We start from the raw sequence: 16,382 nt of genomic DNA, 5'->3' as shown, positions 1-16,382 counted from the left end.
AAATAAAAATAGAGCCAATTACGGCAACATCCTCTCTGAGGAATGCCATGATAGGTTGTCAATAGGCAGGCTAAGTGAATGAGTTTGCATTGTCAGTGCAATGCATTCTAATTGACTCCATCTCCTCCTAGTGGCAGTCTGATACTGAAGTGGGCAGACTCGGGTTTCTCATTATAGCGCGAGTAATTGTGGTCTGAGTGGGTCTGTGGATTCAGTCCTGCAGCAGTCTGACAACCTCGGTGCGCGAGAATGAGAGTGTGTGTGTGTTTTGTGGGACAGATTGGCTCTTCTGCAACTGATTGTGGAAGTAAATGAGTCTTCATCTACTCGAGAATGTCTGTCCCTCAGCCAGACTGACAGAGAAACACGAATGGTTAACTTTCCTCTCTCTGTTAAGTTTTAGGGCTCTGCAATGCAAATTGAAGCTTAAAATAAGCCAAAGGAGATGTGCAGAATGGTGTAAAAAGTTAACTTTCTCAATATGGTGTCATACTGCGTATCAGCATGCATCTTTGTGACAAACAAGAACTCAACATGTTTATAAATGAAACGGACTTAAACCTAAAATCAGCATACAGCAATATTCCTTTCCTGAGGAGACAGAGACATTTTTTAACAGTCCTAAATCATAAAAATACAGCTCAAATCCAGCTATTTCTCAATAAACCACAAGCCAGTTTCAGAAAAATGCAGAAAGAGCCCTCCCATAAACTCATGGGAGATGACAATGAAGAAATAAATTAAATTCTCACAAACAGCGTGCAAATGGCATCACACCACAGCATAACAATAAAGCCTGGGCGTAGATGTTGTTCAGATGGGAGATGCTTATGGGGTATGGATGTGGGGAGCTTCTCGCTTCTGCCTTACGGCCGCGACTGTCATTTGGCTATTATTATGAAGAGTGAATGTAATGCCTGGCTGTATGAATAGGATTGTCGCGCTGATTGTGATGTATAGTTTTTCATTACCATTCCCTGGCCTTTGCCATCCAGCATGTAGGAAATCCTATTTATCCCCTAATTTGTAAGCCCCCCAACCTTGGCTGATAGCAATCAGAGCCTGTAATTGTGTGCGCCGCCGACGGACAACGTAAAGGGTGACAGCGCGAGAAGGCAGGGGAGGGGCAGTGAGAAAGAAATAGAAAAAGTGACAAAGAATGAGAAAAGAGAAGGAAGCTGACCTGAAAGCTCTTTTAAAGCATACAAAACACTCTTCAAAAAATGGGTCTATTCGTAGCCACAGGACTGAAATATGACATCACTTCACCAAAAGTGTATCATATAGGGTTTGTTCACTGCAATTTTTTTATTATGTAATTATTTACTTTTATGCTAATTATGTAAGTATTTACTCTTTTTCATTCTGTGTACACACACACACACACACACACATAAATATATATATATATATATATATATATATATATATATATATATATATATATATATATATATATATATATATTTTTTTTTTTTTTTTTTAAATTTAATTTTTTTTTAATATATTTTTTGAAAGATGTATCACTGTTTTTATGTCCATATATTTATTTATTTATATATTTTATGAAAGATGTATCACTGTTTTTATGTCCATAAAAGGTGGTCCAAAACAAGCACTACTTTTGTGTTCTGCAGGAGAAATAAAATCATACACTGTGAGTAAATTATGACCAAACTTTTATTTTCAAGTGAACTATCCTTGTAAGTTCCTGAATAAGTCCACCCAGGCTTTAATACTGTACATTAAGCCAGTTTAAATGTTTTTTTTATTAGTAGCTTTTTAAGCTATCAAGACAAACACTTCATGCAGTTCACACTGCACTTACAGTCTGCCTGTGCCTCTAATGAATACGTAATTGACTCATTTCTATGCACTGTGCCAAAAGGGATCTTTGCATTAAATGTGTGATTGCGCCCTCTATTAGACATCATTAAACTAATTCCATATCTGTCTTAATCAGACTTTATGAGCCTTTCTTAAAGCTCTAATTCTCCTCTCTGCCCTCATTCACAAGTCAAATATTCAAAAATATGAAAATTGCAAATTATATACTTATTTTGTAATCATTTTGTAATCGCTTGATAATGGACCGTGAATGTTATAAAGTATAAAGATGGAGACTTGATTATTAGGTTTCTATGAAAAGAAACCCCATTTCTGGTACATAATGTCTGAAGTCATGACTTTTTTTTGTGATAAATTATGATAATGTAGATTGTGAGAAAAAAAGTCATAATTATGACGTACATTTCGAATTTTAGGTTTAATTGTGACCTAGTAAGTCAATTTTGACTAAGTCTTTTTTCTTATGTGGCGGAAATGGGCTTCCATAGGTTTACGATGTTATATGAGATGCATGCTAATATGCCCCAAAGAATCATAAGACTACACCTAATTCAACATGTAAGGTTTGCCTTCTGTTATAAAGATGCTATAAGCACAACCTTATCCAAAAAATGCACACACTGAATGAATCCAACCAATCTGACATGCATTCCCAATGCTTCTTTTCTTTCTACAAGCACCCTGAGCTGTAATTAACCCCCCAGCTCGGGATTCCAGCTGAACGTATTGATTTTCTCACATAGGAAAGGACTGAAGATTACACTTTAGTGCCTTTAGTGAACTGATAAGTCAGCCTCGCACTCCCAAGGCTATGCCAACAACAATCTGTTTTTAAGAATAGACAGAAAAGCAATTAATATCATTGAACTCAAAAATGAAATTCAAATGATGTTTCAGAGATATGACAAAGTCCTTGACAAGAGTTACCAAAGTCTTGCATACTTTATGGCCCAAGCTTTATTCTTGGGTTTAATATCTCGCTGAAATTGACAGCAGAGGAAAAGGCCTGTCATCCGTGATAGCTCAACAGCATCTTGGGGTTGAATCCTTTAAATCTGCCACTTTCCTTGGGCTTAGCCCTGCGATAACCTCTCAGTGTACACGCACAAAGCTTGTTTCAACCACCAACATTTCCACACACTTTGATGGCAAATGTAGCCCTGGCTCAGGCATTTTTGGGATTTAATAAGAATGGTTCTTAAAGTTAGCAGCCTAGGCTAGCAACTAGGATGAGTCATTTTTACCTTCAGTTCTTCTCACCACACTTCAGCGCTCCTCCGCTGTGGCATCAGCTGCAGGAGCTAATGAAACGTCAGTCTGATAATTGAGGCAGTGCTGGTCAAAGGGATGGAGCAGAATAACTACTCTCTGTCTTGCTCACAGCCATCTGGTTCATTGGCTTGGCTGCAAGATGGGACAGAAACAGCTTTCTCTCAATGAACGAAACAATGTTTTACTTAACAGTCGGAGTAAAATCAATGCCACTTCAAAAGCATTTCATTTATAATGTTAATACTTTCTGATGGTTAAGGTTCTTGTTTACATAAATAACTAGGAGTGTAATGTAATGACCGATAACTGATAAATGGCCATTGGCCACTAAAACTAAATAGCTTTAAGATAAAATTATATTACCTAAAATGAGCTTTCAGCACTATGAGTAAATTTAGGCATAATAACATTATAAAAAAATGGATATTCATGTTGAGATACTCTAAAGATTACCTGTTATTCCCCCCGTTCCTCATGAAAGGCTTAAGCTAGTCCTAAATTATAATAAAAAAAATTGTAATCAAATTCCGTTGCATTTTTTCTGTTAACACTGAGAAGCTACTTTGAAACAATTGGCATTTTAAAAAGTTCTATATAAATAAAGTTGACTTGACTATAATGCATGTTTGAGGTGTTTTATCTCAACAACAAAGCACTGACATATCTTAAATTAATAGTTTGTCATTGTTTCGTTTCAAGATGCACACCAGCACACTTTTTTAGTTTTTTTCTAGGGCACGTTTATAGAAGTTACTTAAATGCCCTAATTGAACTAAGGCCTAATCCTAGCTTAGTCTAAGCCCTGCCTGTGAAACCGGGCCATTAAGTGATTATAGTGTTTTTAAGATTAACTTGAAATTAGTGTAGATGATGGCAAATATAATATAGATGTTTTCCCCTAAAATAGGGGAAATGAGCATGGATAATTTAATAAATATATATTGTATATAAATAAAATACCTAATATAAATATATCTGGCAGAGATACATTTTGCATTCTAATATACATCAATATACAGACTATTGCTTATAGGTTTTGAGTTGGAAAGATTAAAAATAATAATAATAATTGCATCATTTATTACACCAGTTTTTCATAAATCAATCTATGGTTTGGTGTTAGAGAAAAGAATGTTGAAAACAGTTGTATTGCTTAATATTTTTATGAAAAATGACACTTTTCATGATTCTTTCAAGCTCAAAAGAATAGCGTTTATTTTAAACAGTAAACTATTGTAACATTATAAATGTCTTTACTGTAACTTTTGAACAATTTGATACACCCTTGCTGAACAAAAGTATCACATGACATTCTGGAGTGCATTATGTCTGTCCACAGTTGTTTTCCCCTCGTACCAAGGTGTCCTGAGTGAACACGTTTTCTCCATAGACATAAAGTGTCCCCATTTAATCACATTCGTTTCTAACTGTCTTAAGGGCATAGATATGGAAACATTGTGCAAAGCAGACTGGGGTGGTTAAAACTGGCCAAGAGCATGACTAATAACAGGTGACTAGGACAGTAACCTCATCTAATAGGTAAAAGGAAGATGAAATGAGCTACACTGACCTTTCCCTGTAGATGTCCGCTATTGCTCCTCAAATTTGAAGTCTGCGAGGTATACTGTAACCGAGTGAAACTTAAATAAAGCATTTCATTGTCTTTCCTGGAGATGAATTCACCTATTTTGATATGCAAAAAAGAAAAAAATAATGTAGGGATCAGACAATGATTTTTAAATGAATTTCACTCTATCAGAACATGTATTTTGGAATTCAATGAAAGCTCATTATCATCCTCCGACTGTGATGGAGATCTATGCATTTTGATAGAGTGATGAAAACTCTATGAAGCCACGCTCCCTCAATGACAGACCTCAAGTCGTCTTTTTCTTGACTAACTCTTCTCCATCACATCCCTAGCACATCTGCTTCCAGGCGTGCTCTCAGACAATGACATATAGCCACAATTAGCCCTGGAAAGACTTCAATTATGATAAAAACCCTTCACCCCTCTTAGGCCATGATTAAAAAGCTCTCCTCCACTCCAGTGCCTCTGATAAAGAGCTCTCGTTTCACACCATCACTTCTACGTTGGGATAATAAACCACTCTGCCAGGGTTCTGCCCGATGCCTTTTACCTCTTACATCTGGTGTCGCACTGAGCAGGAATGCTCAGCCATTTACATTTTCACATTTGTAGCAATGCAATGACCCTGTTTGGGCTCCCAAAGACACATTAACGTCAACGTAAGATATTCAAGATGAAAATAAACAAGAAAAGCGTAAGAGGAAAAGACATGAAACTGCTCACATGACCTTCATCCTCATTTGAGAATGACACACATGTCCATACAAAATTTTGGAATGTGATTTGCTTAGTAACACGTTTGATAAATGGATTTGCAGTAATGAGATGGAGCCATCACAAAGTCATGAAAAGAAACCTAGAGGAAGAGAGAGAGAGGGGAAAAGAAGGATCGTCTTTCGGCTGTGTTCTGTCAAGGGAGAAATTACACACTTACTGATTTTTTTTTTCTCAAGGATGGCCACCATAGATCATACGTTGGGATTTACGAGCCAATTTTCAACATGAAATATAGACACCAAGAATCAATTTTACCACTGTTTTTCACTTTCTCCCCTCTCAACAGATCACAGCTGCTATAGCTTTCCTCAGGTACCATGGAAGCTGCTTTATCTACAGTCAGACAAGAAAGATAAAGGGGTTAATTCCAGTGGACACAACCTTGTATTTAAAATAATATTTATTGAGGTTGAAAAAAAAAAAAAGCTGAATCGAGTTACTTGGCCCATTTCAGTGCGCATAGCTTGGTAGCTATGCCTGCTTTGGCTTCTTTAGAATTTTCATTGACAGACAAAAAATACATATATAATGGTGGAATTTCGTCTTAAACTTAAATTACTCTATAATAATACACATACTTGTTGCATACAGAACTATAAAATATCACCTCAAATAGGGAAGTCCACACCACAGCTATAACGATAACGGCACAGATGAAGGATATGGTACCACTTTGTGAAAAAAATTGTTCCCCTGTTGATGAACAATAGAAACATTACAGCCTCAGTTATACAAACAACATTTGAATAAAACAGAGATAAAGTTAACATATTGTTATATGTTAACAAATTAAAATATATTGTCTTCTAAAATAAATTAGTAGCATTAATACTAATAAATAATTGTGTTTACAGAGATGTGTTCCAAAGAAAAGGTCTTCCAATGTCCTCAGTTGAGAGGCTCACAACCGCACTTTACTGTCTGGCATAAATGTATCACGGGTTATGCAGAGTTGACATGTAAATTATAAATGTTTCCTGTCATGTTCAATACTGTAATGAATTTACTGGAGAGGTCTTTATCGTGGCGAATTCATGAAGTGGCGATGACGAGCTGCAGAGCTCGCTCGCGCTGTTCACGTTATTGATGCGCGCGCTTGACAGCTAATTTAAAATGCATCGAGTGGCTCACAAATGCGGAGCAAAATACACGAATCTCACTAAACAAATCAGCACAAGGATGTTATCTTAGTCAAACGATGCTGAAAATGTTGCTTTTGCTTTAAGAGTTAAAAAATATATATATTCTTGATCTAAACCAGCCCCTGACCTAAATATCAAACCATGGTCACATGACATTCTACTTATATTCTAATTCCTAAATAATCAGTGGTAAATTACCAAATTGTCAATTTTTACCTTGTTTATTACAATTTAACAAATTAAAAAGGAAACACTTGGGAAAAACATTTATTAAACACAAGGACATTTTACAGGTAATAAGATCAATGCACAAGAGCATCTATTCGAGATGCGTAAGACAGCACATAAGAATGGCAGACGTAAAGATAGCACTTAGACAGCGCCACATCCAAAAATTGAAACATTTTTCCAGAGCCTGCTGTTTCAAGACGCAGCCTAAAACAAACACCCGTTCAATAAATTCCCCAACAGGATCCAGACTCGTACCATCGGTCCAGCATACGTTCATTTCAGACAGACAAGCAGACTTTCTTTTTTTCTCCCTCTACTTGCTTCTGTCTTGTCATGTGCCGATTAGCTCTCTCTGCCAATTTACAGTTCATCTGGGTTTGGGCTGCGGGGTTGGACAGAGATGGTGGTATAATGGAATAGGTTGTCAAGGGTGGTCTGTGTCATGGTACAGGTTTGGTCTGGAGAACGAGGAGGGAAGCAGGTGGGATTGAGGGGTGGCGTACAGGGAGGGTAGTCATTGTGCTGAATACATTAACAAAGAGAGCCAGAGAACGGTCATCAAAAGAGCAGATAACGGATGACCTACAACCACAAACTCAGCCTCTGACCCCAACCAAAACAGGCAATCACTTAAGAGAGCTCCAGACACCTCTCTCTCCTCTTCCAAAAACGTCCAATCTAGTTTACAGAGTCATTTATGTCAAGGTTTCTTCACCTTCTTGATAGATGAGGAACTAGAAGCAGATTCTCTGCGTTTGCGCTGTACAAAGAGGAACATGAAGAAAATCATATTCAAATAATTAGGCTGTCAACAGAGACATTTTATCATTTTTTAAATCAATAGATCAGTAGTGGATATACAATCAAAGCTATCATTTATGTGAAAATACATTAAAATATGATAAGAATTATAATATTGAAATGTATACTGTTGGCATTTACATCACGATTATATCAGTATTATTAGAATTCATAATAGATTTTATGTTCTATGTTCATGATAGTTTAAATAAAAATATATATATATAATGTTTAAAAACTGGTCTAAAAATTGCATGATGATGCTTGTCAAGGTTTTTTTACTAGAGTAGGTCTATCATAAATTACTAAGCCAACCATTTATTAAGACATTGCCTTTTACAGACAGGCATTTAAAGGAACTTTCCCTTGAAAACTCACCGAATTTGGAGTGAGTGGAGCTCCAACCACATCAATAATCTGCTCCTTGGCTTCAGTTTTGATGTCATCAGCTCCAAGCCAAGATTGACTGTCAGGGGCTCCACCGCTCTCGCTCTGTGGTGTGACGGCGCCCCCTGCTTTTAGAAGTGCATCATAGCGGTGCCTCAACATCTGCTGTTCGTACTCGCAGTTACTGTAGGCCTGCTTCAGCTCGTAAACCAGGACCAGGTCGCTGCGGAGTTCATTAAACATCTGCACTATCTCCTCTGTAGGCATAGGGTTGAGGTCTGTCGTGAAACGAGAAGGGATATGTTATGAGACTTTATAAACTGAACTGTAATGAAGGTTCATTTCAACAATCCTAATATAGATTTTTAAATTCTCAAGTTTAACAGTTTACTCTAGTGTTTTCAGCGCCATGGCAAAAGAAGCTACATTTTACCAGAGTTAAAAGTTCAAATTGCTTGTTATGAGATAAAGGTATTGTACTGTGAAATAATGGATGAAAATACATCTTTTTATTGAGTCAGCATGCAATAGCCAGGGTTTTTACACATTATTAGGGGTTTGAAATTTTCATTACTTTTGAGGCAATATTTATGACCTATAGTTTCATCAAAGTCTGCATACATTAGGCTTGCTGTGATAGTTGGTGTTAGGGCGCAACACCGGTTACATCACTTGCCCACTGCGGCACCACCCCCCACTGTAATTTTTTTTTTTTTTTTTATAGTAATGAAATAATTTTGTTACGTTAGAGAACAGACACTACAAATAAAAACTGAACGTGTCTGCTTAATAGAGTGCGAGCCGAATGAGAGTCACAGCACAGACAGCAGGAGACAGATTTGTAATATAAAAGTGCCTATTTAAGGGAGTTTGTCATTGTACTGTTTTGTTGTGTTTTTCATTCAGAATAATAGGCTAATGAACCCACCATTCAAGCAAACCAGCTCCTGAATTGGCACTGATTCTAAACCTAAAGTAAAATGCGCACGGTCATTAAATCCTGGCTGCACAGTGCACACACATTTACTACTGCACTGTCATTCACGTTGTGTCCCCTGGTGCATTTTCAGTTCATTCTACACATTTTAAAAAGGTTCACACTAAAATGAAAATTCTGTCATTTATCACGAGAGAACCACAATGCATGCGAGAGCAGAGTTGCAGTGATGGAGATTAATATTTTGTAAATAAAGTGGTAAATTATGTTTATGTGTGTGTGTGTGTGTGTGTGTGTGTGTGCGCACAAACAAAGTACTCATGCCGCCTAATACAATTGAGATTAAACCACTTGGGTCACATGAATTACTTGATTATTGTCAATGGAGGGACAAAAAGCTCTCTGATTTTATCAAAAAGATCTTAATTTGTGTTCTGAAGATGAAAGTCATACAGGTTTGGAACAACATAAGGGAGAGTAATTAATGACAGGATTTTCATTTTTGGGTGAACTATCCCTTCAACTAAAATGAATGACTATTAACACTAATTGTTTTAATAAAAAGTACAGGCTGTGCGTGTGCCAGAAGTTACTCCATGCAGAGAATATAACGGCATCCAAAGTAAAAGTATTGTAATTTATCAATTAAACATATTCGTTTATACATATATTAAAGAAACAAATTTACAAGACTCTTCCAAAACTTTCTGGGTTTATTCATTTTCCCAAAACTTTTCCAAGCCTGGAAATTGCTTTTTTAGAGTTCAATGACTTTTCACGGTTTTTCCATGTACGAACCCTGAATAGGATACAGCATGAGCAAGTCAGAATCACAAATTACTCTTTCAGACCAGTTTTTTAGAATATAAATAAATAATCTGTCCATATGATGCACATTATTTATTAAAAATGAATTAATAAATCACCAAATGAATCTAAATCTCAAATTTCTATACTAATTCATTAGACCTTTCATGAGTTTGTCATTTAAAATGCCTTTATACATTTTAAAAGAAATACATTTCTTTAATATGCAAGCAAAATTGACATTACAATGGACATTTTCGCTAATTAATTATAATTAAAATCAAAAATGAATCAAGAGATATTGAATCAATATCGTTTTTAGAGGGAAACCAGTTTATTACAGTTAAAAAGGCCATAGAAATTATGTGGTAGGTAGGAGTTTAGAAGAAATGCAACTTAAAATGCTACTCACCCACTCCTTGCTCTGTTAGGATCTGTTCAATTGCTTTTATTTTCTTCTGTCCAACTGAACTGGGCAGTTTCATCTAGACACACAAATCCATTCGTTAACAAAATGTACAACCACAAATAAACTTTCAGTAAACTTAAGTTGTGCTTGTGCACTCGTGTCTGAATCCATGAGGTCTTTGGAACTCTAGATGGAACATTAACACCTTTAATCTCAGATGGCTACATGGTAGAAAAAAAGCAATCGAATAAAAATGGGGTCATCTTTCATTCATAATACCCCTGATATGCACTTCAGAGAGGGCAGATCAAAACATGTTTATGCACCCAAGTCTGACTAACAGATGACCAGCCTCATCTGAGTCATATACTACCCCAGTACCATCCTTAATGCGTTTTATATAGAGCGCCCTCCCTTCATTACTCTTTAAGAGGAATGCCTTCCTGTGGGTAGATTACTCTACCTATGACTGTGTGAATCAATCAACTCCTGGCTAATGAGAGAGAAGTTAAACACCACAGGCTCCTGTGGCGAGGAGGGATGCATCATAATATTCTGCATAGATCGTATATTAAGAAACGGATCAGGGGTCAGTTTTTTCGAAGCATGTAAATTGATCTTACTCTCTGGCTCCGTAGTGAAACACCAGCAGATTTGAAGTCTGGAAATTTGATGCCTGCGGTTTCAGGAACAGCCTGCAATTGGACAGATGAGAGGGCATTAGAAGAGAAAACACTAGAAAGTTTTAAAGTTTATAGATAAAAAAATAAAAAAAACTTCTAAAAGGAAATGCACACAAACAAACTACAGAAAAGGAAATGCGAAATTATAATCACTAATAAAATTGCTAATTTAAACCACTAGTATGGTTAACTTTGAATTCAGACAGTTTGAAGGGTATAAAAAGAAGAAATTACAGGTTTTTCCAACTCTCGTTTCTGAGGCAGCTTCTTCTTGGTGGCTTTGCGTTCAGCTCTGCGCATCTCTGTGGTCGTGTCAGCGGCTGTAATGAGCTTCTGGAGGTCCTGGGCCTTCTTTTCACGCTCCTTCTTGCGTGTCTCAATCTTTCTCAACTCCTGGACCAGGTATTCCTCTTCTGCCACCTAAAGGAAGGAAAAGGTACATGTTCATAAAGTACATATTCTAAAAAAGATAAAGCTTGTACTTGACTCTTTCCGTGCCATTGATGGGATTTTCCATCATTTATGACAGCACTAGCCCAGCCACTGACAGAATTTCCAGGCAAGCCATGTTTCCCAGTTTTCACTGCAGGGGGCTATTACGCATCTTCTGAAAGAGTACAGAATCTCCTAAACAAAACACAGGTGATCTAGTTCATCTCTGTTTTGATCGTCGATCTGAATCTGATCTGGAAGTGTCTTTGACAAAAATTTGATTTTCTCAACTTTTGTTCAAAAAGAATGCATGAAACTAAAATAAAATGTTTGTTTAAAAAAAGAAACAGAGGCTGTTTTTTATTTTGATATTTTGTTCAGATATTCATACAACAAAGTATTCTGGGGGCCATAAACGTTGTGTGAAAAGTGGCTGGCAACTTAAAAAAAAAACACTGACAGGGAAACAACGTTTTACAGCATCTTCTCGAGTCTACTAGAATAGGTTTCATGCTTGAATGTTCAAAAGACATTATTTTTCACTCATTTTACATTGTTGAAGCACCTCTCATCCCAGTCTATAAATGACACTCTATGAAGCCCCTCCTTTCAAAAGCACTCTGTGCTCTGAAAGGTCGGACCAGTGTGTTGTGATTGGTCAACCACTTCCAGCGTTTTTCGGAAATGTTAGACCCTTACCAAAATGGCACGTCTCAACACACTACTAACACAACTTAACCAGGCTCTGCTCCTTTATTTTGCATATATGCCTTGGGTGGGAATTATTTAAATGAGGAAAGTTGTTGCAATAACAGTCTTGAAAGAAAACTCAAGATTAAAATCACAGCATTTCAAGGAGTTCAGAAACAGGGGTTACTTTGAAGTGGACTACTTTAAGCTTTGCAGACTTTTTTCATGCTCAAACAGCAACATTACGTACTAAAATTGTTGATGTAAAAAAGCACAATACGTCTTCTTTAAAACTGATACTAATATATCACTGTTTTAATAATTGTTATGCAGATGTGCAGTCTCACCTGTTCTGGGGTGCGGCTGAAAAGTCTCTCGAGCTGCTCTTTCCTGCGTCTCTCATGACCGGCATCGAAGATGTAGATCTTGGGCTCTGTTCCTGTTCCAGCCCGAACCTTTGTTAGTTTGCCACAAACGCTGTAATAACGCTCTTTAAGATCCTCCACAGAGCGCTTCTACAATAATAACATTGAAATCGGTGAGGAAATGTGATTAGATGGAAGCTAAATTACTATATTGTGTTCAGTAAAAAGCAGAATCATGAAGAGGAATTTACTCTGTACTGTTGGTGATCATAGCGATCATGGATAACAATAAACCGCAGGTCGAAACGTTTGCTCAAGTCGAACAGGTGATCTGTTTCAGCTTTTGTCCATCCGTCGTCATGAAGATACATCTGATACTCCTGCTCAGAGTACACAGGAACCTGCACAGTCTATAAACAGAAATAATATATTTAATATAGGGCCGGGACTTTAACGTGTTAATTAAGATTAATTAATTACGGGACTTTAACGCATTAATTAATTACGCAAAAAAATAAATAACAATTTTAACCACACTTATTTTTTCACCGCGGAAGTTTTTCAATAAATGAGTTTCGACGGACCGATGATACTGGAACACCAACTAGCGCTCCGGAGTCACAACAACAACAAACCATAGTGAACATGAACGAAGAAGCTGATGAAACCGCTTTGCTTGGCCCCGTGGATGGGAAATTTTGTTTTAAAAAAAACAAAAGAATGGAAGCGTCGACAAGAGCATGGTTGTGTGCAAGCTATACAACAAGGAATTAGCGTATCACCGCAGCACATCGAGCCTCAAATATCACAAATATGCTTTTGCTACACTTAATGGCAAACATTGCGCTGGTCTGCTGGACTGAAATAAATAAACAATATTTTGTTGATTAAGCTTATGTATTCAGTCATTATTCAGTGGTATACTAAAAATCCATGTGAACAATTACTTCTCACTGTTCTCAGGTCAAATATTTATATGCAATTAAAATGCAATTAATTAATTACAAAGCCTCTAATTAATTAGATTAATTTTTTTTATCGAGTCTCGGCCCTAATTTAATAACATGCAAGGAGAGGAATTTCAATTTCAAAACAAGAATAATACACAATCTCTTCTTTGTACTCTACTAATGTAATTTTCTCTTTTCTTCTACAACAATCTTCTCTTTCCAACCTTGTTGAAGCGAGCAAATGGGTAGTCCTTGCCCTCCTCTGCTGCACGCCTCCAGTGATGGAAGATGGCTCCATCTTTTCTGGCTGGATTTGAAAAGGGCATCCACTTCCAGGGTCGCACCTTCTTACAGCCCAGTTTCGCCTTCACTGTCCGGTAGCCTTGCGTAGTATCACTTGGTAACAGGGGAGGGGCATCCCGACTGAACAAAGAAAAATGTTTATTAAATGTTGTTGTTGTCATCTTTCAACATAACAATATCAGCATCTACTGACAGCATACAGGGCTCAACTATAAGGATTTTTATGATGGCCTAGTCAGACCAGTAGTTCAGATTTTTCTACCGCTATCTCTAGCGCTATTTCATGCATTCACTTATTTACACTGTTAAAGAGTTGGATTCTCATGCTAAACATGGCCAAAATTAAACATAAAACAAGTTGGACGCATGACAGAGTATTTCTGTGCCAAATATACTCCTTCAAGATTCAAACAAGTTTATTTCGAGTATGACTTCATAAATGACAAAATTGCTTGTACGGGCACTTCACCTGGATAAACGCTTGCGCACATCTACCAGAGCAAGAGCTGTCATTTTGTTTTTAAACTCATGCAAACCCATTGCTGTACAATTGATACGATGTAACATATTAGTTACTTGTTTTTTTTTGTTGTTTTTTTTGTCATTTTAGTCATTTCAACAAAACAAAAACAATGATACATTCAAACAGCAACATAATATACTGGTTATCATGTTTTGGAGGGCATTCCAAATAAAATCTGGGCAGTAAAACAGTGAGGTGAAAAAGTTGAGTCGAGACAGCCATCTTACTTTTTGTCTGAATACAGCAAGGCATAAACTTCTCTGTGCATTCCTTCTGGTCTCTTGAAGGTTAATGTCTCTGTTACTTTCTTGGCTTTTTTCTGCAAAGATAAACAGAATGAGAATTGTCTCAATACAAAGCCAAGACATTTTCCACATTAACATTCCTATCTGAATTCAAAAGTTTGATGCTGTTGGTTCTCTGTGACAGGTTACCTTGTCTGAGTTGATAAAGTCCTTCTTGCTGATGGGTCCTGAATCATTGTCTCCTCCTGTCAGCTCCAGAATATCCCTCACGTCAGCACCGGTCGTCATGGTGAGGGACTAATAGTTTAGACAGAATAGTTGGCAAAGAGATGCATACATAAAATACTTATACAATGAAGTGCTTGGTTCGAATTAAAAGCAGACAAATAAGCATCGGCTTCGTTATGAGAGCTAAATTAACCTCTGGTATCAGTACATCAGACAACGATCATTACCCTACCCTACCCAAACACAGACAATTGTTCGAACTTGTTTGATGGGTCTGTGTGAGTTGGTAGATGTTAAATAAATAAATTACAGCTTAAACTGAGCGCTAACTCGAATCTCGGAATCAATGAGCTTACAGGCGGGAATCGCATTGAGCTCATATAGCACTTCCAGAACTGCATTTTCGAACTGTGCGGGTATTTAAAGTAACGTTTAACCTTACCTGAGAAAAATAAAGCCAGTCGGTTTATGTAAAGTATATATGCTGGTCTTTATTTACGAGACAGTATTAGCTAAAATGCTGTATCTAACGGCGGATGCAGATCTCCTCTTCGACGGATGGCTCTTCTGTGCTTCATGACACCCCTGTGTAAATGATCGCCTCCTATTGGACAAAAGGATGTAGTGCATCTACAATATACTTGTCACTTAAACTATTTATAAAATGCCTTACTTGTGGGTTTAAAAATATAACCCGCCACTGCAAAAATAACAAGTTTTATAGTGTAATAAAACATTTATTTTTAAGAGCATTGCATTTTTTTGATAATAATGCAAAAAAAAAAAAAACTGCAGAGGCAACAGCAATCCCTAAATTATCTTTGCCATTCTTTCTAAATTAACATTCAAAACCAATAAAATCCATACACAAAGTAAGATTTGCATAACAGTGAGAAACATATCTTCAGTGATTAATAAAATACTCAATTTAACCACTTCATATATCATACAAGAAAGTTATCCCTGATAAAATGGTGTCATATAAGTTTATTAACAAACAAAAAAAACACACAAAGAAAACAATATACCGCACAGTGATTAGATAGATAGATAGATAGATAGATAGATAGATAGATAGATAGATAGATAGATAGATAGATAGATAGATAGATAGATAGATAGATAGATAGATAGATAGATAGATAGATAGATAGATAGATAGATAGATAGATCATTCACACTAAACACATCAACCATCACCTTTAAATTGTTCAGAATATGTGTATTATCACTTGAACAATGCAACAAGCCATAATCCGCATAAATAAGTTGTGTCACTGTTTTAAGGTTTACAAAGCAGTAATCGAAAAACTTTCATGCAGATTACACTTGTTTAAAAATGTTATCTAAAGAAATATGATTAATTATCATTCAATATCTCTCACATTCATCATAATCTTTCCCCCAGAGCAGCACAAAAAATAAATCTGACTAAGCTTAAAAAAGAAAAAATTCTACAAAAGCATTTCACAGTTTCACACATCACTTTCTGCCTCCATATGTTCTGTCCCTTGAATTACGAGAGGGGCAGTTTCATTTTTGTACGGACGTGGTCTCGCTTGACCTCTCTTTCCCTGAGATAGGCCTGCAGCTTGTCTGCTGAAAAAAAGACCACAGAGCCGGCGTGTTTGCTGTGAGGATGGTCTTCTTGTATCCAGGGGTTTTGGAGGCACTCTGCAGCTGTTGGTCTGGCCCTGAGGAAACATGGAGTCACATCAAATACTGCCCAATATGTCCACATACTAACGGATTCAGTGTGAA

The 16,382-nt window shown here is 36.8% G+C and overlaps 2 protein-coding genes across 2 annotated transcripts in view; both read right to left on the bottom strand.

Annotated features, from left to right (window-relative positions):
* Positions 1-6,881: 6,881 nt before the first annotated feature.
* On the bottom strand, positions 6,882-15,217 carry dmap1 (DNA methyltransferase 1 associated protein 1). Its single transcript, XM_067412718.1, has 11 exons — positions 15,064-15,217; positions 14,583-14,690; positions 14,376-14,467; positions 13,547-13,745; positions 12,624-12,782; positions 12,355-12,522; positions 11,120-11,305; positions 10,826-10,897; positions 10,206-10,278; positions 8,041-8,327; positions 6,882-7,621 (listed from the first exon to the last, which is right to left on the bottom strand). The coding sequence occupies exons 2-11, from the start codon at positions 14,679-14,681 to the stop codon at positions 7,562-7,564; spliced, it is 1,395 nt and encodes a 464-aa protein (XP_067268819.1). The 5' UTR covers positions 14,682-14,690; positions 15,064-15,217; the 3' UTR covers positions 6,882-7,561.
* Positions 15,218-15,655: 438 nt separating this feature from the next.
* obscna (obscurin, cytoskeletal calmodulin and titin-interacting RhoGEF a) overlaps positions 15,656-16,382 on the bottom strand; it is a 63,365-nt gene continuing 62,638 nt past the window's right edge. Inside the window, 1 exon segment of the mRNA XM_067414682.1 lies at positions 15,656-16,315. Coding sequence (XP_067270783.1) covers positions 16,138-16,315 — 178 coding nt within the window. The 3' untranslated portion in view covers positions 15,656-16,137.

The sequence above is a fragment of the Pseudorasbora parva genome, chromosome 13 (genome assembly GCF_024679245.1).
Source record: "Pseudorasbora parva isolate DD20220531a chromosome 13, ASM2467924v1, whole genome shotgun sequence".
Lineage (NCBI taxonomy): Eukaryota > Metazoa > Chordata > Actinopteri > Cypriniformes > Gobionidae > Pseudorasbora > Pseudorasbora parva.
Note: the sequence above shows the minus strand (reverse complement) of the source record. Positions and strands in the feature narration are given on the sequence as shown.

Bases quoted from the DNA above. Each gene is read 5' to 3' on its own strand.
- dmap1 (XM_067412718.1), bottom strand. From the start codon at position 14,681: ATGACGACCGGTGCTGACGTGAGGGATATTCTGGAGCTGACAGGAGGA. The intron at 12,783-13,546 runs GTTGGAAAGAGA...TTCTGTTTATAG, and splicing joins CATTTGCTCGCTTCAACAAG to ACTGTGCAGGTTCCTGTGTA. The intron at 7,622-8,040 runs GTGAGTTTTCAA...CTCTTTGTACAG, and splicing joins CTCCACTCACTCCAAATTCG to CGCAAACGCAGAGAATCTGC.